Here is a 24,033-nt window from a genome sequence, read left to right as displayed (position 1 = left end):
TTATATTTAATTCATTTCGCTGTTTATCGCACATACCTTGTACTACAATAGTCTTTTCTTATTTTACTTGTACATATTTACATACACGCATAGCTTTACCCTCTTTATCTTTATCTTATGTTTATTGTATTCTATTTCTAAACTTATTATACCCATAGGACCTTATTTAAATCATCTGTGTACTATATTCTATTGTGTTATGGTCTCTGTGTACTGTTGTTGCTATTTCTTGTGTAATGGATGCTCCTGTCACCAAAACAAATTCCTTGTATGTGCAAACATTCTTGGCAATAAAGCTCTTTCTGATTTCTGATTCTGAAATAACAACAGTGTTCAGTCGCTGAGATACAGTGTGTGGATCAACTTGGCTCATCTTACCCCACTCCCCCCCTGTAGTCACAAAAATGACATTGATCACCAATAGTTATTGGTTTGCAAATGCAAAGTGTTATTATTTGACAACCACATGGACATTTAAAAGAAAACCCTCTGCTCAATTGTATGTGTGTATCTATGCGAACCCTATTATTTCATATTTAATATTCGAAAGAATAAAGTGAGAAATATAACAAGCACTTATTTTAGGGTACTGTTATAACCCTGTTGATATTTTTAAGAACAGCAGGATCTAGAGCCCTTATTGGTCTATCCCAGTGGTTCTCAAATGGGGGTACGGGGTACTTTGGGGTACTGCAGGGGGTATGTGAGAGATACTGACATTTAGGAATAAATAATGAAAATCAATAAATTATGACTATAGTATTTATATATGAAATTAGGACTACACAAAGATGCATAAAAATAAATGAATAAATGTAGCTATAATAAAGGTTTGACTCTCATTTCACTGTATTTTAAAGTAAAATGTTGTTGTCTGGTCAAGGGGTACTTGGCTTGAAAAAATCATATTCAGGGGTATAAGCCAAAAAACGTTTGAGAACCACTGGTCTATCCAATTATTTTCTCTCTTGTGCAACCACGTACCTGATAAAAGCATAATCTCATTTTCACATTAACTAGAGATGCATAGGCTATAGAAAAATAACTCTACATCGTTTTTTGTAACACAGAAGACGACTTAAGATATGCGTCTCCCGGATGTCTCCTAAGTAAAATGTTTTGATATAATTAAAACAAACGTGTTAATGCAAAAGTTATTTCTAAATAAAAGGAAAGCTTTTAAAACACGAATCCTGCCCCGACTAAATGACGCCAAATATGAAGAAAAAAAACTCCGTGCAAGAAGAATATACTCACACCAAAAACTTTGTCAATTTTTAATGCGAAAGTAGTTGAAAGTCCATCCACATTCTCTAGATGCGCGACGCTCTGCACCGGGAACGAACGGGTGCTGTGTCGGCCCCGCCCCATCCGGTTTTTCGGTCCAATGAAATCGCACGATGCACCATGATGGGACGTCACGCACACAGGCGTCGCGTCGGGATTGGAATGTAGCAGTGTAACAATCGGAACAACTGAGCAATAGGTGATTGGGCTCGCGGATCAAGGAACTCTGTTCATTTTATTTGTTAAGCAAACATCCTGTGAAACTCGCGTGCTTCTGTACTGAAGGCGAAACCTCACCGTGTCCAGATGAAGATGAAATATACTTCTAACGCGTTTGAAGGTCTACGGAGAGCACGGGAATAAGAGAAATGCAGGGATTCGTGAGGTTACCGTCGTTCCGGTGAACTGTCCTGTGTCACTTGCACTTTACTTTTTCGTTTCGGAGGTAAATGGAGTTGAGCTGTGAGGGGTGGAATTTAATGTAGTTCGGACGTGTAGTTTGGAAACATCGGATATAAGCATCGGTAGCTGTATTAACAACCACTTTACGTTTTTATCCAATGGGACGCGCGGCTCTTCAGAGACAAACTCTATGAGTCGGTGTCGCTGCAACTCTCCAGGTGAAGTCCCGACCGTACGACGCGTTTCATCTAATGTGGGTGCTGAAAAAACAGGTTCCAGTTATTATTTCACCCTCGGAAAACTAAATCAGTGAGTAAGCTTACGCGACCGTGTTAATAACGTGGCTTCTGTCCTTACAGGTACTTAGAGGTGCGACGTAAAATGTTGCAACTAGACAGGCGAGGGAGAGCGCGGAAACCGATGTAAATTCGCCCACATGCGCTGGATCGGACGCTTGTTGTTAGGTGATCGGAATCTGAAGAAGAAGAGGGGAGACGTGAGTTGTAAATCCTCGCAGGCTGGAAGATGGCGGAGCAGCACTATAGCTGGAGGAGGTGTTGGTGAAAGACAAACTTCCAACCGCTTGAGATTTATTTGCAAACACCGCGATCTGGCCTTCAGGACACATGCAGGCCAAAAAACGATATCTAATCTCGCTCTTGACTGGCGCCTTTCTAGTTCTGCTCTTTTACTTTGGAGGAGGAGGGGACCCGGGTCCGGCCGCCACGGGGTCCAGGAGCCGGCATGACCGCAGCCGCAGTGGATATAATCGCCCCGAGCAGCCGTGGCCGCACTTCTCGGATCCTTTACAACACTTAAGCCCGTGGGATCAGTCGGACACGGAGGAATACAACGTTCACATATCGCCCAAGCAAAAGAGAGACGTGAACTCGAGCGTTTACAAGGGCAAGAGGTGCCGCATGCAGTCCTGCTTCGACTTCTCTCCCTGTCAAAGGAACGGCTTCAAAGTGTACGTGTACCCCCAACAGAAGGGGGAGAAGATCTCCGAAAGTTATCAGAACATTTTATCCACGATCGAGGGGTCTCGGTTTTACACCTCGGACCCCGGTCAAGCGTGTCTGTTTATCCTAAGTCTGGACACTCTTGACCGAGACCAGTTGTCTCCACAATATGTGCACAATCTCAAAACCAAGGTGCAGAGCTTGCCTCTGTGGAACAATGGTAGAAATCACCTCATATTTAATTTGTATTCAGGCACGTGGCCCGACTACACGGAAGACTTGGGCTTTGACATCGGTCAAGCCATGCTGGCCAAAGCGAGCATCAGCACGGAGAACTTCAGACCCCACTTTGACGTCTCCATCCCGCTGTTTTCCAAGGATCACCCCAGGACCGGCGGGGATAGGGGCTTCTTAAAATATAACACCATTCCACCTTTTAGAAAATATATGTTGGTATTTAAAGGGAAACGCTATCTGACCGGCATCGGCTCGGACACGAGGAATGCCTTATATCATGTTCATAACGCGGAGGATGTAGTTCTTCTCACCACCTGCAAGCATGGCAAAGACTGGCAGAAACACAAGGACGCGCGGTGTGATAAGGACAACGCCGAGTATGACAAGTAAGTCATGTGCAAACTTCTGCTTTTCTTTGGCAGAATGTACTGAAAACAAATTCATGCTTACCCTTCAAAATTAGTTTTGTTGCTACACTAAAACTATGGGAAGTCTCGAGGTTCTTAAGATTGTCAAAGTTTCCTACAATGCTTGAAGTGTAAGACATGTATTTAATTACAGGTTTACAGTCGTAACGGGTGTTTTGGAAAAATAGTTACTACGGTAATGGTTTGTGTGGGAAAGTTGTTTTATTACAGTAAAAGTGCATTAACCATTTTTGTATATAATAGTAAAAGTAGTTTTTTTTTTCATTTGTATTACTGTATAGGTTTATCACATATGACATGATTGTGTTTCTTGTAGTTAGACAATTGTACATTTGTGGTGAATATAGTTTCACAAAAACCATAGTCAAACTTCAATTTTTATTGGAAAATTGGTTCTCAATAGAGTGTAGTTACATGCTGCATACATGATGCGCAGTCGTTCATCGTTGCAAAAACAATTTATTTTAACGCTAGTACCTGCAAGACAAACACTGTAATGCAAACCACTTGAAATGTGTTTTGGGGTGCGTCATGCCACCCAGTTTACGCAGCAATGTGGATTCTTACACAAGCTGTTTTAGCAATTGTCATGTTGAATATTTTTGGTGCTTCATGTGCCATGGAGACTTTCAGTGCGCCCGGGATACATGTTATTATTACACCCGATTGTGAAACACTTTTTATTGCTTTCCTGAGCTAATGACACGGCAGACACAATCTGAGGTACAGTAGAAGGCTGTAATCTTTTCTTTTTTATGTATCTCAATTGGATCCCTTTTAAATCGCTCCACCATGGGAATTTCACCTTTTTGTCTCCGATGATGCAGCTGCCTATTCTGGCTGTTTGGACACGTTTCGTACTCTTGAAATATAGCACCTCGACAGAAAGAACAGGCACATGATGACCTTGCGTAATTAGAAAGCTGACCCTGTGTAAATAAGCTATAATAGGAATGTATTTTTCATTTTGGTGTCCGGCACAGTGCCATTCTATCTAAAAGTCGTGTGATTTTTTGATTAACCATATTGAAGTTAATTTAATAACTTTCCTGATCTGTTATGTGTTTTAAATGTGACCCCTGAAAGGTTACCCTAGCATCACGATCCACTCGAATTCGCAGGTAATTTCGCTGTACGTTGTGGGAGTAATTAATACCTGGCGGATATCACTTCAAATCGGCGAAGTGCTCATTAAGGGGATTTCAGACTCGACACCAACAGCAAATTCTTGCTCCTGCTATAGCAAACTGGTTAGTCACGCCACTAATGTCCGTTGGTGTGCAGGTATTTTTGGCACCGTGTTTCTCTATTCCATTATGCTGCTGAGGTGCTCTCAGCAAGATGTTGTGGTGTTAACTGGGGAGTAAGTGTATGTGTGTATGAGGAGAACAGCTGTTCGGGACATGAGCGAGCTGAGTCATGCAAAAATGCCCCAGCCAACGTGGGTCTGCCAATTTTGGCTTTTTTGTAGGGTTGGACAAAATGATTTAGAGGTCTCTATTCCATAAGCTGCCTTCTCTGTTGAGTCCAAGCAATGTCTCTGACATCATGAAAAATCTTGAATTACCAAATTCATACTTTTGCTTCCATTGTAGTTATCCAGAGGGGTTTGAGATTGTGGCTTTACCTTTTTAGACTGGATGATTTTCCATCTTTTAAAATCGCTTGCGTCTGAATGGCTTAGTGCGCCGGCGGTCCCAAAGTCAGCCTCCCAGATTTGTAGTAGCCCTTCCAATGAAATTCCTCTATGCCAGGGTATGGAATTTACCAAGCTGGAACAAGTCCGCAGTGGCAAGCATCATCAAACAATAGATTTATTCAGTATCGTTTTTACAAAGCACAATATCGGTCACTGCCCCAGCTGGGAGAGACGAGGACATCCAATCTGCCCGTGTGAATTATCATGTTGAACTGATACAGATGAAGGGAATCATTTCAATAGATATTCAGTCGGCTAGGAAATTTGGGCCTTTGCTCTATCATTGTTTCAAAGCTTAAGAGTTTATGGGTTGTATTAGCTTTCATTATCTTATTTCCCGGAAAATGCGTCACTGCGCAGAAATAGAAGGGTAATATTTGCAATGTCAACAGTTTTTTTCGGGGCTCCTTTAATAAGTGCGTTTGCTCGCTTTGATTTTATTAACTGTGTATCTCAGCTCCTGCTCACTGGGCCATTCAAGAGCACCACACACACGGACGGAGTTTAACATTTAATCTCTTTCTCATGTGCTTCTTTTATGATTCACTCAAAAATAATTAAAACGGAGAGAAGGAAAGCATACGAGTCAGCTGGCCAAATTGTGTCTGACAAATATGTTATTCTATATTGACTTGTTTATAGAACCTCCCTTTAAAATAACAAATCTTGCTGTTGTACCGACTATGAGCACTGCTACTAGTCCCTGTGGCACTCGTCCCGTTTGATGTTAAGTATGGGGAAAGTTTCAGTGACATTTGCATGCAAGGACTGGTGCTAACACAAGTTTAATTTGTTTAATTTCAGGCACTTCTGTCATCTCTACGATTGCTCCGTCCCACTGTTTCTGTTGTCGTATTAATAAATCATGAATTTTTCATGCTCTCACCTCACTCGGATAAAGTAGTGCCCGGTGCTTGTGTGACAAATGCTAATGTGGGGGTAATTAGCCCAAATAGTGTTCCGCTTAATTACTGTTAGTTGATTATGTATTTCTATTCATAATGTGCTTAGGCCAGGCTGCCTTTATCTGATCATTGCATCTGCACTTTAATTGCATGTTAAAGAGAGCAGGTAATTCATGCGTGTTGGGTTTTATGCGTTTCCTTAGCAGAAGTTCTTCGAAGGTTTCTGCTATATTGAATCAGTATTCTCCAAAGTCAAGCACTGGTCTCATGGTTTCTTGTGGGTTTGGGCACACTGGGACCCCCCTTTTTGTCCATCCCTGTCTGCGAGTTTACTCCCCCTACTAATTGACCCACATTTGGTGGGATTACGGCAGTAACATTCCTTCCAGCTGAGAAAAAGACCCCCAGGCAGATTCGGAAATAGCCATAGAAGTCCCATGTCACATCCTGAACTGGTGGTCCTTATTTAATAACAGGCATTAGCTGGAAAATGTAGTGACAACTCTTGAAAGTCTAAAGTATGAAACGTTTGCTGCCAAACTGTAAATGAATAGGAAACATTTGTAAACAACATGCAAAAAATGTAAAAAAAATTCCAAGGCCTGTCAATGAGTTCTTCTAGAGTATGAATTAAAAAGTGGTATGTGGAGTATAAAACACATCTTTCATTCCTGTGCCCTTGCCCTGCCAAGAGCACAGAAGGTGGCAAGTGGCCAATCACGTCCTCTGAAAGGAATTCGGAGAACAGGGCATTGATTGGTTCACGGTTGGGTGGAATTTCTGAGTAGGTGTATTTTTGAGGTACACATTTATGTTTAACTTTTAAATGGACCTGAGATGCTATAAAATAATTTTAAACTTTCCAAGTCTGAATGTATGTCATAGGGAAAGAATGACACGTTTCAGTCATTTTTCCCCTAATGTCAAACATTAATATACAAAAGGCAGACCAGGACTCAACAAAAAATGTTAAAGTAAGGCCATTAGCTATATTTCTTTACTTGCATTGCCCAAATTATTTAATGCCTTTTCCAATTATAGTAAATTGTAGTTTTAAGTGTTTTTCCATAAAGGCTGAGATTTTTACAGATGATTTCCAGTAACAGATTGCGTAGTCAAATTTCAAATCGCCGTTTCTAGATATTTTTGGGCATTTAAGTCCGGTATTTGTTTAATTTCAACAAAATCAAACCTCAGGACTGACATAATGTAATCCAACAGCAAAAGTGATATGACAAATGAAATCTGTGATTAAAATCGAGGTGATCGCATAAAAAAAGATGTTTTTGAGGTCTGATAAAATACATAGAAACTATATTTTTATTTGAAACTTGGGAGAAATATTGTTAGTAGTTCACAGAATGAAACAAAAATGATCATTTTGCCTAAACTCATACTTATAAATAGTGAGGAAACGGTCTTCTTTTTTTCTGAGGCTGTATGTAAAATATATTTTTAAATATATTTGCAGAAATCTTGCTTACGCATTTCATTTAGCAGGATGTTAAAGATGGGGTAACACATGCAGTTTCTGTATATCTCATATTAATCTTGAGAACCTATACAGTGAGCAAACAAACACGCCTCTACCTCCGACAGCCGAGTGAAGCGGCATTGATGGGCGTGCTCTTGTGGGCGTGCTCTTTGGCTCGCGCTAGCGCATGGGCATGGTCTTTCGCTCTGTGGATGTCGCGTGGGCGTGCTTTTCCGGGAAAATGGCCGATTAAAGGAATAGGATCCCTGTTACAAAACAGGGATCCAGACTTCTAAAAAAAACTTCAGAAACAAGTTGGAGTGCTGGGGGAGTGTATCGAGCACAAAAAATACCACGTCATACGTGTAACTCGTTTTTTATCAAGTTGACCATGTTAAGAATGAGAAGCCTGCACGTTTAACAGTGTAAAGATGTCAGAATGCATGAAATAGCATGTTACCCCATCTTTAAATAGGAATTTAGAAATCCAGTTGATTATGTTTCTAAACCACTAACACGCATACATACATAATCAATAAGCATAAGATGATGGTGTATACATAGCCCAATAGAGCGAGTGACAGTCATGTCAGCTGGCTAAAACACTGTATTGTTAAACATGCCAACCGTTCCACTTTCATCTAAGCATTTATTATAGTCTTAAAACATTTGGTGGTGTGCTAGCTGAAATTGTGACTTCACGAGGGGATGTGCTATGGTAGCGGGAGCTGGGTCCTGAGGGTGCCAGTCCCTCTCGTGACCATTAGCCATGAGTATTAGCCACGGCCTTTTAATCCAGCTCTCTGGAGGAAGTCTTCTGCTACTTAGCCTCACAACCTAACACAGCAGTTTACATGCTAAAAGAAGCAACCCACTCTAACTTAATAGCAGACTTATTAGATCGAGTTCACACTCATTTCAAAATGTATGAAAACCTGTTTGTGTGGCTCTGTAGACATTTGGAGACATTTGGTGGTGTATAGTGTTGGTAAAAAAAAGTTTTTTTTGTAGTTCAGTCATGGATGTTGTTATATACAGCAGTTAACAGGATAACAGTTTAAGATGTTGTCTGTAAACACATTTGTGCTGATTGGATTTCTTTTTTTATTGCCAACTTTTAACTGAATGGACCCTCAGAGAGACGATGTGAGATGAAAGCTGATATTAATGCATTACGGGATGTGGTGTAAATAAGCCTCATTCATTCTCTGAAGAAGGTACCCGTCTTTCTTTTGTGAAAGTATAATTTGCCTTATTGGCACCGTTTTAGATAAAAGGATGAGGGAAGCGTGAGATTCGGTGCCATTATCCTGCTGAAAGAGGTGGTTTCCTATGTGTAAGGGTAAATAGAGCAATATGTTCATAAACTGAATGTTTTCACACTGGTGCGAGTATAATTTATCCTTCTTAGATCACGTCTGTACGTTATAAATTGGGATCATCGTAGAAGCCACAGGCGGCAGGACTGGCCCACTTTTGCCCTGGGCCGTCAGTGACCCCGTCTGCTCCCTGGAGTGTTTTACAGCTTTAGTGTAATTCGCAAGACTTGTTGCATTTTATTACAATTGTATCATGGACTCTGTCCCGATCGCTCAATCACATCAAACGTTGGCCGCATTGACTGGTGGAAACAAAGCTCTCACTATTCGCCCTTTTCATTACTGTGAGAAGTGAAAACAAACATTTTTCATTGATGGTCAGACTCCGTCATGAGGAATTTAAAAGGGGGTTGCTTAAAAAAAGCAATACGTCTATGAAGAATTTGTGTCATGTCTGCTGGTAGATGGGACGATATAGTGGGGGGCTGCTATAGAAAGAGCGTTTTGTTTAAATGCTAGCTGATCTAATGGCTTGCGCCCAAGCTGTTTATGGTTTGATTTGACTACCTCTCCAGTGAAATGGCTCTCTCGCCCCCAGGCGCTGAGGGGTTCCTTTGTGCGAAAGTTTGCTCAGATTCTTTCGCAGCCTGTGCCTTGTTGACACCACGGCCCCTTCTCATCCCCCACAGGAACCCCGGACCCCCCTTTCTCTTCCCCCTCCCCCTCGTGTTTTTCCCCTCAGAACTCAGATTCACAACAGTGCAACAGGCCTGATTTCTACCACAGCTTTTGAAATGTGGAAGGCATCAAACAAAGGGCGCACAGAGACGCTGACGACTCTTGTGGGGTTCCATGACACTTCATGGTTCACTGCTTGAGCCGTTGCTGTTGTTAAATGTGGGGCGGGGGTTGTAGACGGCATCTGGCCAAGCTCACAATGTTGTGTAATGTTAGAGATCCTCCGATTTGAATGACTTGATTGGTCTTTTAATAGATATAGTCAGCATGACAAATTTTTTCATGCTTTAAAATCTTAAATACAAGTAAACCATTTGTTAGTTTCCAATCATGTGGATGATAAAATGCGCTTTAAATTCTTTATACTGACAGTGAATTAGGGATCAGATTTTCATAGATTTTTAAGGTCAAGGAACACTGTCATTTTTGGAGTTCTAGCTAATTTTTTATGTAGTCTTCCACATAGCAAATATAATTAAATGAATGTTCAATTGGTTGTACTTTTTATTGATATAACCTGAAATCTGTTATCTTTGCTATCTTTACAACTTCATGGGAAAGTCCGTTTAAATGAGACCCAGTTAAAAAGAAATCGTTTAATTTGTTTTAGAAAACTTGTTGACATTAGGCAAGGTACTTTTTTTTGCACAGAAATAATTAAAATCTTAAGGGATAGTCCTCCCAAAATTTTATTTTGTGCCATGCAGGTTTTGAATGACATCAGGGTGACAAATCATACTGTTCCTTTTTTCTTCAAGATTAACTGTCCTCTTTAAACTTCAATCATCGACGCGATACATATGTTACCTGTCCAGATCGTTTCTGTGCCTGTTCCACATAAGCAAACTCATGTTGATGTCAAGCCCTAGTTAATACTTTTCACAAATGCACAGATTTGATCTGTGACTTTTGTTTCTGTCTGCCTAAAGGAGAGAGACCTGTTTATCATAAGCTAAGGGTGAGTCATGTGATGGGGGTCTTCATCTGTTTTCTTGTGAGGTGCGGTGAAGGGAAAGCGTGGTAGGGTTTTTTGAACTGACTTATTTTTAACCTGCATCCTTTTTGCTATGTGTCCGGGTGAGCATCGTTCTCCACATCAAAGAAAACTGTTCTTCTCACTGAGGAGCTCTTTTGCTGAAAATCTGTCACATGTTGCATCTCTGTTCTTCCCCACCACTTCACTTGCTGTGTTGGTGGTTGCCGACATAAAAATATGTTGGTTTCCCTACAGAATAGCGAGAATAAGTCCCCGTTTATGAAGTAGCTGTTGTGGCGATGACCATGTTCATCTTTTAACCACATTCTCCACGTAGAGGTAAAGTGTGTAAAGTCTGCACCAAATTCGAATTGAACAGACCGAATCCATCTCCTTCACCATGACACGAAGACTGGGATAACCTCTGAATCCTGTAATTGTTTACATAGCTTTCCATTTTCCTTTATGTCCCCGTCTGAAACAAACGCTGAGGTCTGTGTGGTCAGCGCTTGCTAGCTTGTGTGTGGGCTGACTTGGAGAGCGTTTGTTACTTTAAGTGGTTTATATGGTTGCCCAACACAATTTTGCTCAGTGCTCCGTCTCTCCGCTCCCCGTGTAGCCCTCCGGTTCTCAGATGTACTCCAGCAGTTGGGCTCCCTGGTGCTTTTGAACGAGAGCATAAGTTGCTGTGAGCATTCATGTGGAAACCAGGCAGCAATATCTGATGAATAATTCAACACCAGTGTTTTTATTCATATATTCTTTCTTGCAATTTTGTCGAGCATGTCCAGTCTGTCTTTCGTACGTACATGTGGCTTTGCTGTTGTAACACTTTGCCTTTAGTGTCACTAAACAGTGCTGTACCCCGCATTCATAAAATCAGTTTGACTTCAATCTGATATATCCAACCGCTAGCTTAAAGTCACTTTTCTGGAGGACTGGGGTTGTGATGTGCAGTGGTGACACAAATGCTGTCTGTTGAATCTCTGCAAAGTACTCACCAAAGTAACCATCATCACCAAATGGCAAAATATAAATAAAGCCTCTTGGAGACGAGTTTGTTTGTAGTTGGGTCATTCTGTTATTGCGTGTACGTCCATGGGATGTGTTTTTAATATACAGTCATCAATTTTAATCATGTTAATTTTTAAATTAAAAATATGTTTTCCCCAGACACAGCACTGATTCACAAGGTGAAAAAGCAATATCTTTGTTGTTGTTCAAAAAGAGGCTTTTATATCACATTAAAGAGAAAATGACCTCAAATATATTCTGTATTTTTGCCTTCAGTTAGATTAGATAAACAAGACATTTAGGTGTGTTTTTCATTGTGATATACCTTATTTTATGTCCGTCCAAGAAACCGCTGTCAACTACATTATCCACTAGGTTAACCCCTTTCATAAGGAATAGATTGTCCCAATCTCACATTATTTGGATATTGTGATGTCATGGAAGCATCTGGATGAAAGACTAGGAGGTATGTCCTCTCTCTTTTACAAAATTGGTTGAAATGGCAAACATGTCAAGAGTGGATTAATATACTGACAACAATGCTACTCAAATATTATTGTTGCAAATTTTAACCAAAAATGTTGAGTAACGCTTATGTTGTCTTTATACAAATGTATTTCTAAACACACCATTTCCTCTGTAGTTCTTGGCTGCATGTTTAAAAAATGTCAACCATGTTTTACAGTCCACTCTGTTACCCAGTAAAGGAACAAAATATAAGGTCAAATCCAGAAACGGGGGACACTGGGTTTGTCTAACAAGATGAGAATTTATTTTTTACATTCTACAATACATTTTACAATATTATTTTTTTACAGTCATGCTTGCCGTTGGAAAAAAAACGTTTCCCATTTTCGAATGCCAGATGTTCCTGCAATTATAAAAATGAACTAATTGCTGCTTAAATGCTGCAAAATACTTTAATGTAACTGCAACAAGGGTTGATAATGAAAGGGATGGTGTTTAGGATGAATTTTTATGATGTGAATTGTACAAAAACATATATGAACTTCCCTCCTCGTAAAATAGTTACGTTTTCATTCGTTGTTATTAACTCAATGCAGAGTTTTATAGGCAGAAAGAGTTACAGCTCTCTTTTGTTGTTTAGCCGTGGACCTTTAACATTAATGGTCTGCTGCAGAAGAGCTTTTCAGACTCTCTCTGGTTTGTAAGTAAATGTCATTAGCTGAAGCCGGTCGGGATACTGAAACCCTTTCAACGTAAGCCTCTCGTGCAGTTCAGCCTATTAGAAGCTTGTTGATGGAGCTGAAAACAGGCTATTGATTAATTGATTGCGTGCGGCTAATGGATGGCCAAGCCCAATAAAGATAATTGCCTCTTGGATTAACCTTTTTTGTTGCAGAGATCCAGAAAACCAGCATGGATTCAGTCTTTAGATATGACACCAATTCTTTGAAGAAAAGCACATTATAAGGTCATGTACCAGGTGTCTGTCTCGCTTGGAAATCAAAAGTATTTTCTTTCGTCACTGCTTTGACCTTTCTTTCTCATCCTGTTAGCTGAAGAGATCAGGAAGAGTCTGAGACCTGGATCATTTTTTCTCCATTAGAGTTTTAATGAAACAGCTGCACAAATCATTTTGAAGTTCAAGTTTTTGTTGGCAAGTGTAGTGACTGCTGAAAATCTCAGATGTGTTGGAGAATTGTGCTGTGATTTGGATGAGATTTCGTTGAGTTATTTTAAACTGTGTAGTTGACGCTTAATTCATTTATCGTACATGAATGTATAAGGCAACGTGTTCTAGGATTGATTATTTAGTATTTTTTACAATGTTTTGTCTTCACTAGTTTGTTTTAAATGGCTCAAGATTGGAAAAACTAACTAAGAAACTAAGAATGAATTTTGTGGTTTCTGTTATATGGCCTTGTCAGCCATTTATAAAATCTGCTAATGTCGGCTGCTTTGATTTTCATTTTTTAGATTAAATGCCAGATTAATTTCCAGCGTGCGGCAGCACAAACGTCTTTTTTGGCTTAAGAAAACTACTGCCGGTATTTACTAAAGATATGCATTCAAAAAAGCACTGAAAAGGTGTAGACAAAGCTGTTTTTGTGACTGACATTTTTGCAAATGCATTTGTAGGAGTTTCCTCTTCAGACGCAAACGTTATGGGAGAAGAGTATTTAAATGAATTGCGCAATACGATTTACTAAGGTTTGCGGTTGTCATTGTACTGGTATTTGCGGCTTTATTTAATGCCAAAAAAAGTATGTCTTTAACCCTGTGGTTATTTGCGCTGTTCTTAGTACATTGGGTTGGTCAGTATGGAAGGGGGATACTGCGCTTTTTGATTTTTAATGTGCGATTTTTAATTCCCCACAGACATTTACACTCCCATCGGTGCTTTGTTGAAATTGCGCACTTGTGCTATTTTGCCCAGTTTATCCAGTAAATCTGGCCCCAAGTGTGTAAACTGAGCTGTACTGGTGCCCTCTGTAATGGTGTAGCATCTATAAACATGTTGCTTTCATCCGTCTGACTCCTGTGAGTCCTGTGGACTCCTGACTACCTCTGACTGACAGGTCCTCACTTGCCTTTATCAGAACTCTGGTTGTGATTTGTGGCGTGTCAATCATCCGGCTTGTTGAATGTGTCAGTACCCTGATGCTCGTGTAGAATCCATCGCAACGGTTTGCTTCAGAAATAAAAAACACACACTTGGTGGTGAATGTGTTGCCAAGATGCTCTTTCTCGCAATAGAACGGGTTTTGCAGATGAAATCGCTATTCGAGAACTAATGGTGCAGTTCGACATTTTAAGACTGTAATCCATATGAAAAAGGAACAGCTGGGTAAGAGCAAACTCCCCAACTTAATCAAGGTGACATTTTTTTGTCATTATATTATGGTAATTTCTGCCGTTCCTCGCTTGTAAGTCATTCTCTGATTGCAGATGGCAGTCTTTACAGCTTCTTCAGTAGATCTAGTGCCTTGGGCCCAGCCGTAAATCACAAGCAACTGTGAGAGGGGATCAGATCACACTCGGGTCAACTCGCTCTGCAGACTCAAGTGCCTCTGAGGCGGCTCTTACCCTCTCGGTGAACGATGGTGGGCTGCTTTTCTTCTAGCGTGCAAGTGTCCTCCTTGAACTGCAGGGCCAAGTCTGGTTTTGGCCTCGGGGGAATTATTCAAGGAAAACAGTCGCGTCCCACACGCCCACCTATCACATTCCACCTTGTCAACGCACCTGGGGAAGGGCCCAAACTTCTGCTTTCTCTGGGATCAGAGGAGCTAACGTTAATTATGGCGTGCTGTTCGCTCGGGGTGCGAACATGGCAACCCGGAGAACTTCATTATGGCACACAAGAGGATAGCTGAAGTTCAACACCCTCTCCTCTAATGACGTTGTCAGAGTGGCACTTGTTCTGCTACGGGTTTCCTTTGACTTTTTTCCATTCCGACGTTTCTTTTCAGCAGGTCTGGCTCCCTTGTGCAATTACGTGCCAGGGAGAGTCTGGTGCTGCTGGTGAAAAGCTGAATGGCAGGACGAAATTGTCAGGCTCAAAGATGTAAGACCATTTGTGACTGTAATTTAGTACATGAGTGAGTTGTTTAGGTTATTGTAGGTGTCCCGTCGGCTAGATCTAGAGAGGCGTGCTCGTCACCCTCCGTGCGGAGATGTGCAGTCCAGACCACATGCTGGTGAACGTCTGTTGGGCAGCTGCTCTAAGCTGCACATCGGCTGGGGCCCCATTTATCCTGCAGGTCCTTTTTAGCAGAAAAAGACAAGTCAGCAAAATTTGTTCAAACGGGACCTTCACTTAAAATAAACAAGCAACGAGTCATTAGGAGACCCTCGGTTTACCAAGCTCATGGTTTACAAATGGGATTTAGAAAGCAAACTCCATCTAGACAGACATTCTTTCTTTATATGGTACTGGTCTCAACAGTGTCATCGGTCTACAAATTGGTTTCAGTTCCCCAGACAGAGACAGTTTGGCAAGCGTCCATTGGTGCGGTTGCCAAATACAAGTGATTCAGAACATGCCAGTAAGGACTTGGTGTGTCAGCTTCACACCAGTCCCTCCACCCACCTCCTGAGTGCCTGCGTTCACCATAACACAGGAACGGAGAACAAAACCAATCTAGCTCGCTAGAAAAATCAATCAGTCTCAAAGCAAAAGGAGAAGGGGAAACTGGCATTAGCCTGATGATTTTCTATAGAGCCGTGGAGACGTGCTTCTGTAATTAGACACTGCCTTTAATAAGGTTTTCAACCGGAGGCTTTAATGAAAGGAAATGAAGGGCCCAATCTCACGGGGAGGAGAGACAATTGTGTAGAATATACAGAGATCGAGCTGCTGCGCTGCAGCGTTCCAGTACGTCAACGTCCGTCAATGGCCAAGAACAGATTTGCAATGCCAAGGCACTGCTGTTATGCCCTACTCCCAGATCGAAGTACAAAAGCTGTGAGCTCGCAGAAAGGAGAAGAGAAAAAGCCCTCAGCGGGCTTTCCTTAGCCTCTGTACTTCTATATGCTGCATTGTGTTGTGAAGAGCTTTTGGCAGGCTGTAGATTCTAGGAGGTGGGGCGAGGGTGAGAATGGGAGAGAGGTCTGCCTCCTCCTCTCGCTACGTACCGATTAATCCAACCTTGGCCGAATCGCTGCCAATACCACCGTCTGTGATTCCCAAAGCCTGGCTGTCTTTCACAGTGCTGGAAATCCGTCTGTTTGACTGAAAATGGAAGCAGTGTCTCAACCTCAATCTAGACGGCACAGCATGCACACTGGAGAGGTAAATGACCTCTGTAAAGATTAGAGATTCTACATCTTTCCTTTAAAGACCTCATTTGATGGGCTACACATTGCTGTTGTATACAGTTGCTGCTGTTTTAAATGCTTAACTTTGTTGTGTACACAATGCAAACTTATTTATTATAGTTCAACCCCCTCAAAAAATCATTATTTGCCCTCTTTGTCATTCCTTACCCGTGTCAATACAATGAATGTCAATGGGAGCCGGAGGTGTTTGGTTACCCACTTTTTTTTCAAAGTATCATCTTTTGGGATTTGCCGAAGAAAGTCATACAGGTTTAAAATGACATGAGGGTGAGACGGGATTAAACAAAGGGATAGTTCACCCCATATTTTGAATTAAGTAATTTATAGCCAACATGGCTTCTTTGAGGTGGTTGCTTTGTCATCGCTCTTTCAGAAAGACGGTATATAAACTTTGACTTGCCCTTTATTGACTCGGCAAATGTTAATAAATGTCAGTACATTTTAGGAAGTGAAATCTGATTTCTGTGACTGAATACAACGAATCTGTCTACTAGTTCTCTCTTGGGGAAACCACAACACCAAAAAGAGGAAGTGATGCTAACATTTTTAATTAAGGTTTTACTTACTGAGAAAACAATCGTATCAATTCACTATGATCGACAAAAGCTCACTGCAGTCTTTTAAAAAATTGTAGTGTGAACTCATTTGACCGAAAGTTTCCGTATGTGGTATATGTTCTGTACATCTTTTCTGTGTTACACATTATTTTCTCTAGATCTACTTTAATGTGAAAGTTCACCCTAAAATAGATTCTTTCATCTACTCACCTTCATGACATTCCAAACCTGACTTTCTTTTTTTCTTCAGATCACAAAAGATATAAAAAAAAAACGTTGGTAACCAGACAATATTGAGTCCCATTGATTTCCATTGTATGGACTCAAAACCACTGAGACATTTCTCCAAATACTTTTTTATCATGCACAGAAGAAAGTCATATACAGGTTTTGCATGACACGAAAAGTGAATAAATGAGAATTTCTTATTTTTGGATGACCTATCCCTTTAAGGACTCTTGCTTTGTAATATACACACACACACAGCTGGTTTCCATGACGTGTATCTTCATGTTAGAGTCATCATTTATACTAAGATTTACTCCAGGACTCTGCTTAATCCAAGTTTAGGAAACTTGCCCAAAAAGGTTTATCTTGTTTCTGTCAGCCTCATTGTCAAGAATACAGTCGTTGGCTGTTTTTCAATATGACTAAGATGGAACGGTAAGTAGCAGTTTATTTAGTACATTGTCTCCTGCCCAACTTGTACATGAATTGTTATATTGCCCATCTGGTGAACAGGCAGATAGGTGCTCAAGTAATATGAGGGTACCAAGGTCTCTGCGACAAGAATTCCAGTCCCAAAGCGCCTCATTAAAAGCCATTGCAGAAAGAAAATTAGGAGAAGAAGGGGGGTCATGTTGTGTGAAGTGTGTTTGTCGCTCTGCAAGTTTTCCAACAAGTCCCAATAGAGCAGGTAAAGATTAGTATCCGTGCATGTGTGTGTCACTTTGGTTTTGGATATGAAGCAGAAACTTTTAGGTAGCTCTACAAAGCACTCCATATTCAGGTCTTATTTGAATTAGGGCTGTTGAAAATCAGCCCAACTCCACCTCTTCCTTTTCATCAGCCTGCAAGCACAATGGTTTTACCTCTCCTTTCCTCCCTTCCCACACAGACTTCCTGCCTACGTAAATGGCAGAAATCCAAACAGATTGTTTTAGTTCTCCGGGATGCTGTGATCGGATTTCTTGCTAGCTTTGTGGGAAATTCCCAGCTGATCCGGCGCGGACCAGACCAAACTCGCAGATCAGACACCCGATTCCTGCACTAGCCATCTTGATCTGTAAGTTTGGTCTAGTCTGGAGCGACCCAGCTGTTGATGCAAATTGAGCAAGACTTTTACAAATCTCAGCAGGTAGTTCCCGCATGTTACCAGTATTGTCATGTGTTCAATTCCTCAAAAAATGCATTGAATTGATGTCCGTGGCTTTGGGATACATGCATAAATATTGAGTTCAGATCTGTCTAGGTGTCTCCACGGATGTATTTTTGGTTTGTGTCACAGTGGTGTTACTGTGGTTGTCTTTGAATGGTTGTCCTTTGCCTGCTCACAAGCCATCCGGCTGTCTCCACGTCCCGCCCCCACCCCGTGTCCCACAGAGAGGTCCAGACACAACGACAACAGCAGTGACCCCTTTGCCTTTGAAAATGTCCCTGGTGCTCTTGGACATATCCACTGCAATAATACACAAACATGGTAAAGGCCAGACACTGTCTTTGTGTATGTGTCTATATTAAAAGGTTGGAAAACACAGTTATGTAGACCTACTTCCCTGTCAGTAACGTTTGGTTACCTTTTTAACAAACAAAGCAGAAACATGCTCTTTTTAACACTGAATATCATTTAGCATCAACGTTAATATGAAAGTGGCCCTTGTTGTAAAAACAATCATTATTGTGGGTAAAAAATAGACTCTCCATGTCCTTTTAATGGCACCAGAATGTTTTGGTCTAAAGACCAAAATTTGGTCTAAATTCTTTGATTATTTACTCACCATTTCAAACCTTTCATTTCAAATCTGTATGAATGACTTTCTTAGGCAGAACACAAAAGAATTTTGAAGAATGTTGGTAACGAAACAACTGCATTGACTTCTATTGTATGTACACAAATCAATGCAAGTCTATGATACAGTCGTTGTTCGGTTACCAACATTCTTCAAAATATCTGCTTTTGTGTTCTGCAGAGGAAAGAAAATCATACAGGTTTGAAACCACAAGAGATTGAGTAAATAATGATAGAATATTCATTTTATTGTGAAATATCCCTTTAACTGTGAATTGCCTAATTTATCTACTATCTGCCAATTCCCAAATGTAAAATGTACAACTTTACGTACTGTAAATCCACAAAAATTTACATTTGGAATATTTGTGCATGTATAAATATTGTGTGTATGGTTGTGGTTTTGCTAGACACTCATACACACTTGTTAGTAGGGGCTTTCCATTGACTCACTGTTTTTATTGATCTAGTGACAGTTGCTTCTTTTGTTTTTCTGTCAGATAAAGAATCCATAAAGATTATGGGCCCTGATGTTATTTTGATAATGTTTTGATGCTAATTCTACCATGACTGTCAGTGGGAGGAGTACATTGTTCAATATTTTCCGTTCTTAAAGGGATAGTTTCCCCCCCAAAAAAGGTTGGTCCCCATTGACTTCCATGGACACAAAACGATTATTAATATATCGTCTTTTGTGTTCCACAGATGGAAGAGTCGCACACAGGTTTTGAACGACATGTGAATAAATGATGACAGACTAGTTATTTTTTTAATGAACTATCCCTTTAACTTCATTTGTGAAAAGATTGCGGAAGGATTAGGCTGTAAGTTGAGTGTATCATAAACGAGAATTGCACTGCAGCCATTTTATTTTAGGGTATGCAGTTTTATTTTGTGGCTGGGTATGTTTACAGTCTCCCTCTCACTTTATTTCTAAAGAAAGACTGGATTTTCGGTCCTGTCACCTCCTTCACTCTTTCTTCAGATATTCTCTCTCGTCCTTCAGATTGTGCCTCCCACACTGCCGTACCCTCTCTGAATAAAACGAGTTTGACATTTTTCTATCTCGACCTTGTGCAGTTCTCTTCATCTCATTTTGTAGTAGCCATTAGAAGAAGACCGGTGTGTTTTTGATGACTCTGGAAGAAAAAGGGAGGACTAGCAGGGGCTTGATAGGCATTTTTATGTATTGAGCTGTAGATATGTATATGACCGGGTCCCCTCGCACCAAATGACTTTTGAATGGCCTCGCATTTTTCAGCGACTGTGTTGAATAGCTGGTGGACGTCTTCAGATTTGTCACCGAGCTGAATTGACTGTGGGTGAGCTTGTTCTGTTTGTGTGTGTGGATGTGATGTGAATTGGGACCTGCTTTTGACATGCAGACGTATATAAATATTGGATTTACTTGAGCGAAGCCCTTCACGGTTAGTTTATCGACAGTGGGTTGGTGTAAAGTGGACATATGATGGAAACAGGATTTTCTTTACACTTTTGAAATAAAAGAATTTGTTTAATTTGTATACCTTACCGTTCACAATGTAGGACTCTTTTGGTCAAAGATCTGGCATTCAGAAATAGTCAAGCTTTCGATGTTTGTGCTCTTTTAAAAATAAATGTGCTTAGTAAAGAACTATGAAATGCTTCTTATAAAAAATCTTTGTGAATGGTATGTGGGGGAATGTAAATGGTTCTTCTTTGGCATAGTTGTGAAGAATCTTTTCTAGCGCCTTTTCAATGATAGTTCACCCTAAAATTAAACATTTGTCATCATTTTCTTATCCTCTTATCATTTTAAACCTGTATGACCTCTGCTGAACACAGGAGATATTTTGAAGAATGTCGGTGACTGTACCCATTCATTAACTTCTATTGTAAAGACACACAAAACCTTTGCAAGTGACTCGATACCGCCGTTGTTAACTCTTTAAAAAGTTGCCAGCCTACGCCAGCGTTTTTTAACATTTTCATCCAGCTTTAATGTCTCACAGTAAATTTTCTGTAAAGAATATATGGACAAACAGTATGTCAAGTAAAAGAACACAGTCTCAGCTTTTAAACAAAAGAAACCGTATTCTTCTATCATAATTTTTTATCACTCCGTAGATGTGGGTAGGTTTCTTCAAAAATGCATCACTTTGATTTAAACGGCTGAGATAATTAAAATTTTTTGTCAAAGATTCCGCCCAGATTACACTCAGAACAATCATTAAAAACCGCTAAAACATATACGTCCTGGTTCTGGTATTCTGTACTTTTTCCCAAGGTGTGTAATAACGCCACCTTCTGTAAAACAGTACAAACACTGATTGCCGTAATAACTCGTCTTTGGGGGGAACCGTTTTTTTAAACAACGAGATAACTTGTCAATGGCGGTGAAAGAGTTAATAGTGTACGTTAGCATAGCGTTTAAAATAAAAATGTAGCTTTATATGCTGTCGCTCTGGGTTTTAACATCCCAGAATTGTATAGTTCCACCGTGTGGTTTGTGTGGGGTTTAAGGTTTCAGGGAGCTTTAAGTATTGTTTTATTGTCTTGGGTAATCTTACACTGCTGTTATTTTGGTTACCCTCAATTTGTACTTTTATCTGAGGTTTTGCTTCTGACATGGCGATGGCACGGTTTAAGCATTTCTGACAGATTTCTCGAAGCGTTTTCTCTTACCGCGTCTGTTGCATGAAAGTCTTGTCTGTGCATTTGCTTCTTGTTTTGGAGGACACTTGCTCCATTGTAAAGCTTTAAAGCCGAGTTATTTTTAAATGCCGTCATATATTCCACTACTGAGAGGTCGTGCCTGTGATGTAGGGTTGTAAATGAAGCGAAACACATGCACAGATCACGCGGATGCCTCTTATAGACCCAGCAGCAGATGAGTACGCTAAAGGGGCATTGACTGGAACCAACTTTTCTTTCTAGTGAAAGAGTGCATGTGTATTTGTGCGTGCATAGACATGACCATCTGCCCGATGCTATATTTTAGAGATTATAAAATGTGTTTGTGCGAATAAAAGAGTGTATTTGCTGTTGTTTGGGTAGTGTATAAAGCGTGAGTGTTGAGTTCATTCTCACAGTGTGTTGGAGATCATAGGGGAGCAGGTGTTGTTTGCCCACTCTACCCTTTGAGGGTCACACAGAACATGGGTCAGAAGTCATTCTGGGGAAGAAGGCGGCCTGTCAAAGACTTGGAAACTGAGCCTTGTAGTGAAGTCTCTGAAAGAGGCATGGCTGTCTGACTGTGGAGCCGCACGGCTGTATTTTTACAGCATTACTGACCCTCGACCAGCAACCTTGAGGAACCAATCAGATTCTTTATTTCAGCCATGGCATTTCTAAAGGTTTGTTTGGATAGTGATTCAAATGTAAACTATGAATTGGCGTAAATTAAAGGGATAGTACACCCAAAAATAAAAACTTTCATCGTTTTATCACCCTCATGTCAAACCTGTGTGACCTTTTGCTGCAGAGCACAAAAGATATTTTGAAGAATGTTGGGAACCAAACAAAATTAAACCCCATTTGCTTTCATAGTATAGAAACAAAACAACGGAGACGTTTCTTAAAGTCTTCTGCTGTGTTTGACAAATGAAAGAGTAACAGGTTTTGACATGAGGAAAAATGATTTTTGTATTTGGGTGATCTTTTAAATTGTTATACTTTTAAGTAAACATGAATTGTGTATTAAGTGCATTTGGCAAGTTAGCTTTGTGTCAGTGTTCTTTCTGCTTTAACAACTGTCTGACCGTTATTCTGCCTCTTACTACTTAATCACATCTCATTCCTCCGTTGACACAAACATACAACATCAACAACTCTCAAGAAGCGTGCATTAGCAGGGAGATTAGATGGATGTCATACTTTAACCTCTTAGACATGACCGTAGGTGAATTCTTGAGGGGTTGCACTTCAAGATTTGTTAAGCCCACTTTTGGCAGTCAAGTTGGAGTCATCTCATACTCGAGAGGAGAACTAAAGACAAACAGTTACTAAGATCTGACTGTACACGCCAGGTGTGTGGGGTTGCCAGATTTATCTGAGTTAAGGGTGAGGGCAGCTCTGTTATCTGAAGACTTACGATCCTGGGATAGGATGGCGATTGGGAGCGCACTAGTGAATATGATAGCGTGTGACTTTGGGAGAGATTCAGCTCGGGGGTCATTCAGGCACCAGTGATATCTAGCGCTTTGTGTACACAGTCCAGACACTGATTTTAAGCAGCTAAGATATTTAGCTTTCTGCGAAAGAGCCTGATATTAGTTACATTCCTTATTTACCCTTTGTTGGTTATGGGTCTTCTAAAGAGTAAAAACTGTACAAAGAGCTTCTTACTGGCTTTGTCTTTGTTTTCGCTCGCTCTCGTGTTTTCCCTTTTTTTCATTTTCTTTCACTCTCTCGCCTCATTCCTCCAATTTGCTCCGGGTAGAAATGAAGATAGATGAAGCTAGTCTTGCCAGGCACAGCCAATAGTTGCCGAGGAAATTGTGTTTGCTCGGATACAATTACGAACACCTTATACGCACTTACACACATGCACAAATATTTTTCAAAGTCAGAAAAATTTGCCGAGCCATGTGTCAGCTATCATCTGTCTGCCGTCTCAATTCCACTTTGCCGTACTTCGCCTGAAAACGAACCATACCGAGTATTGTCTGAATTCATTCCTGACTTCGTCCTGCCCTATGCATGCTCGTATTCTTCAGCGCGCATACACATACACGAGCGTCTGGGTCTCTCAGAATGCTGGGCTGTTTTTTCCGCCAGCAGCCCTACGGGGGAAACACACAGTCAGTAATTAATCACGGTAGATGTTTATGAGAGGGGAGTGGTACATTTCTACAGCACTGCACTGACAAGCTTCATTACCACCAGCTAAAGAAATTCCATGTTAATGAGAGACGCAGACTACTGCGCACATACACGCTGGCTTATGTCCTAAATATCTCCATAATGTGCTGTTATCTCCTATACGTACGTTTGCTTGCACATTATGGATTAAAACATGTTTTCTAGTCTGTAGATGTCTTCCTATTGAAGTATTCAAGGGTATATTTATAGACGATGTATTGTGTGTATTATGCTGACTAATGCATTTGTATTGGTAATTTTAAAGAAAAATTTAGCAAACAATGCCAGGGTGTTTTACATGCTTGCTATGGCGTTGGTATATGGTTACTAAGATGTTCACCCTGATTGCACATTTACATCTTGGAGACGTTTATATGATGTC

The 24,033-nt window shown here is 40.6% G+C and overlaps 1 protein-coding gene across 2 annotated transcripts in view; it reads left to right on the top strand.

Moving 5' to 3' along the window:
* Positions 1 to 1,446: 1,446 nt before the first annotated feature.
* ext1b (exostosin glycosyltransferase 1b) overlaps positions 1,447 to 24,033 on the top strand; it is a 77,587-nt gene continuing 55,000 nt past the window's right edge. The window contains exons 1-2 of one of the 2 annotated variants that reach the window (XM_056741159.1): positions 1,447 to 1,942; positions 2,049 to 3,274. In XM_056741159.1, the coding sequence (XP_056597137.1) occupies positions 2,316 to 3,274 (959 nt within the window). In that variant the 5' untranslated portion in view covers positions 1,447 to 1,942; positions 2,049 to 2,315. Of the gene's footprint in view, positions 1,962 to 2,048; positions 3,275 to 24,033 lie in introns of both variants that reach the window. The other variant, XM_056741158.1, reaches the window with a different exon arrangement.

Source organism: Triplophysa dalaica, chromosome 25 (genome assembly GCF_015846415.1).
Source record: "Triplophysa dalaica isolate WHDGS20190420 chromosome 25, ASM1584641v1, whole genome shotgun sequence".
Lineage (NCBI taxonomy): Eukaryota > Metazoa > Chordata > Actinopteri > Cypriniformes > Nemacheilidae > Triplophysa > Triplophysa dalaica.
Note: the sequence above shows the minus strand (reverse complement) of the source record. Positions and strands in the feature narration are given on the sequence as shown.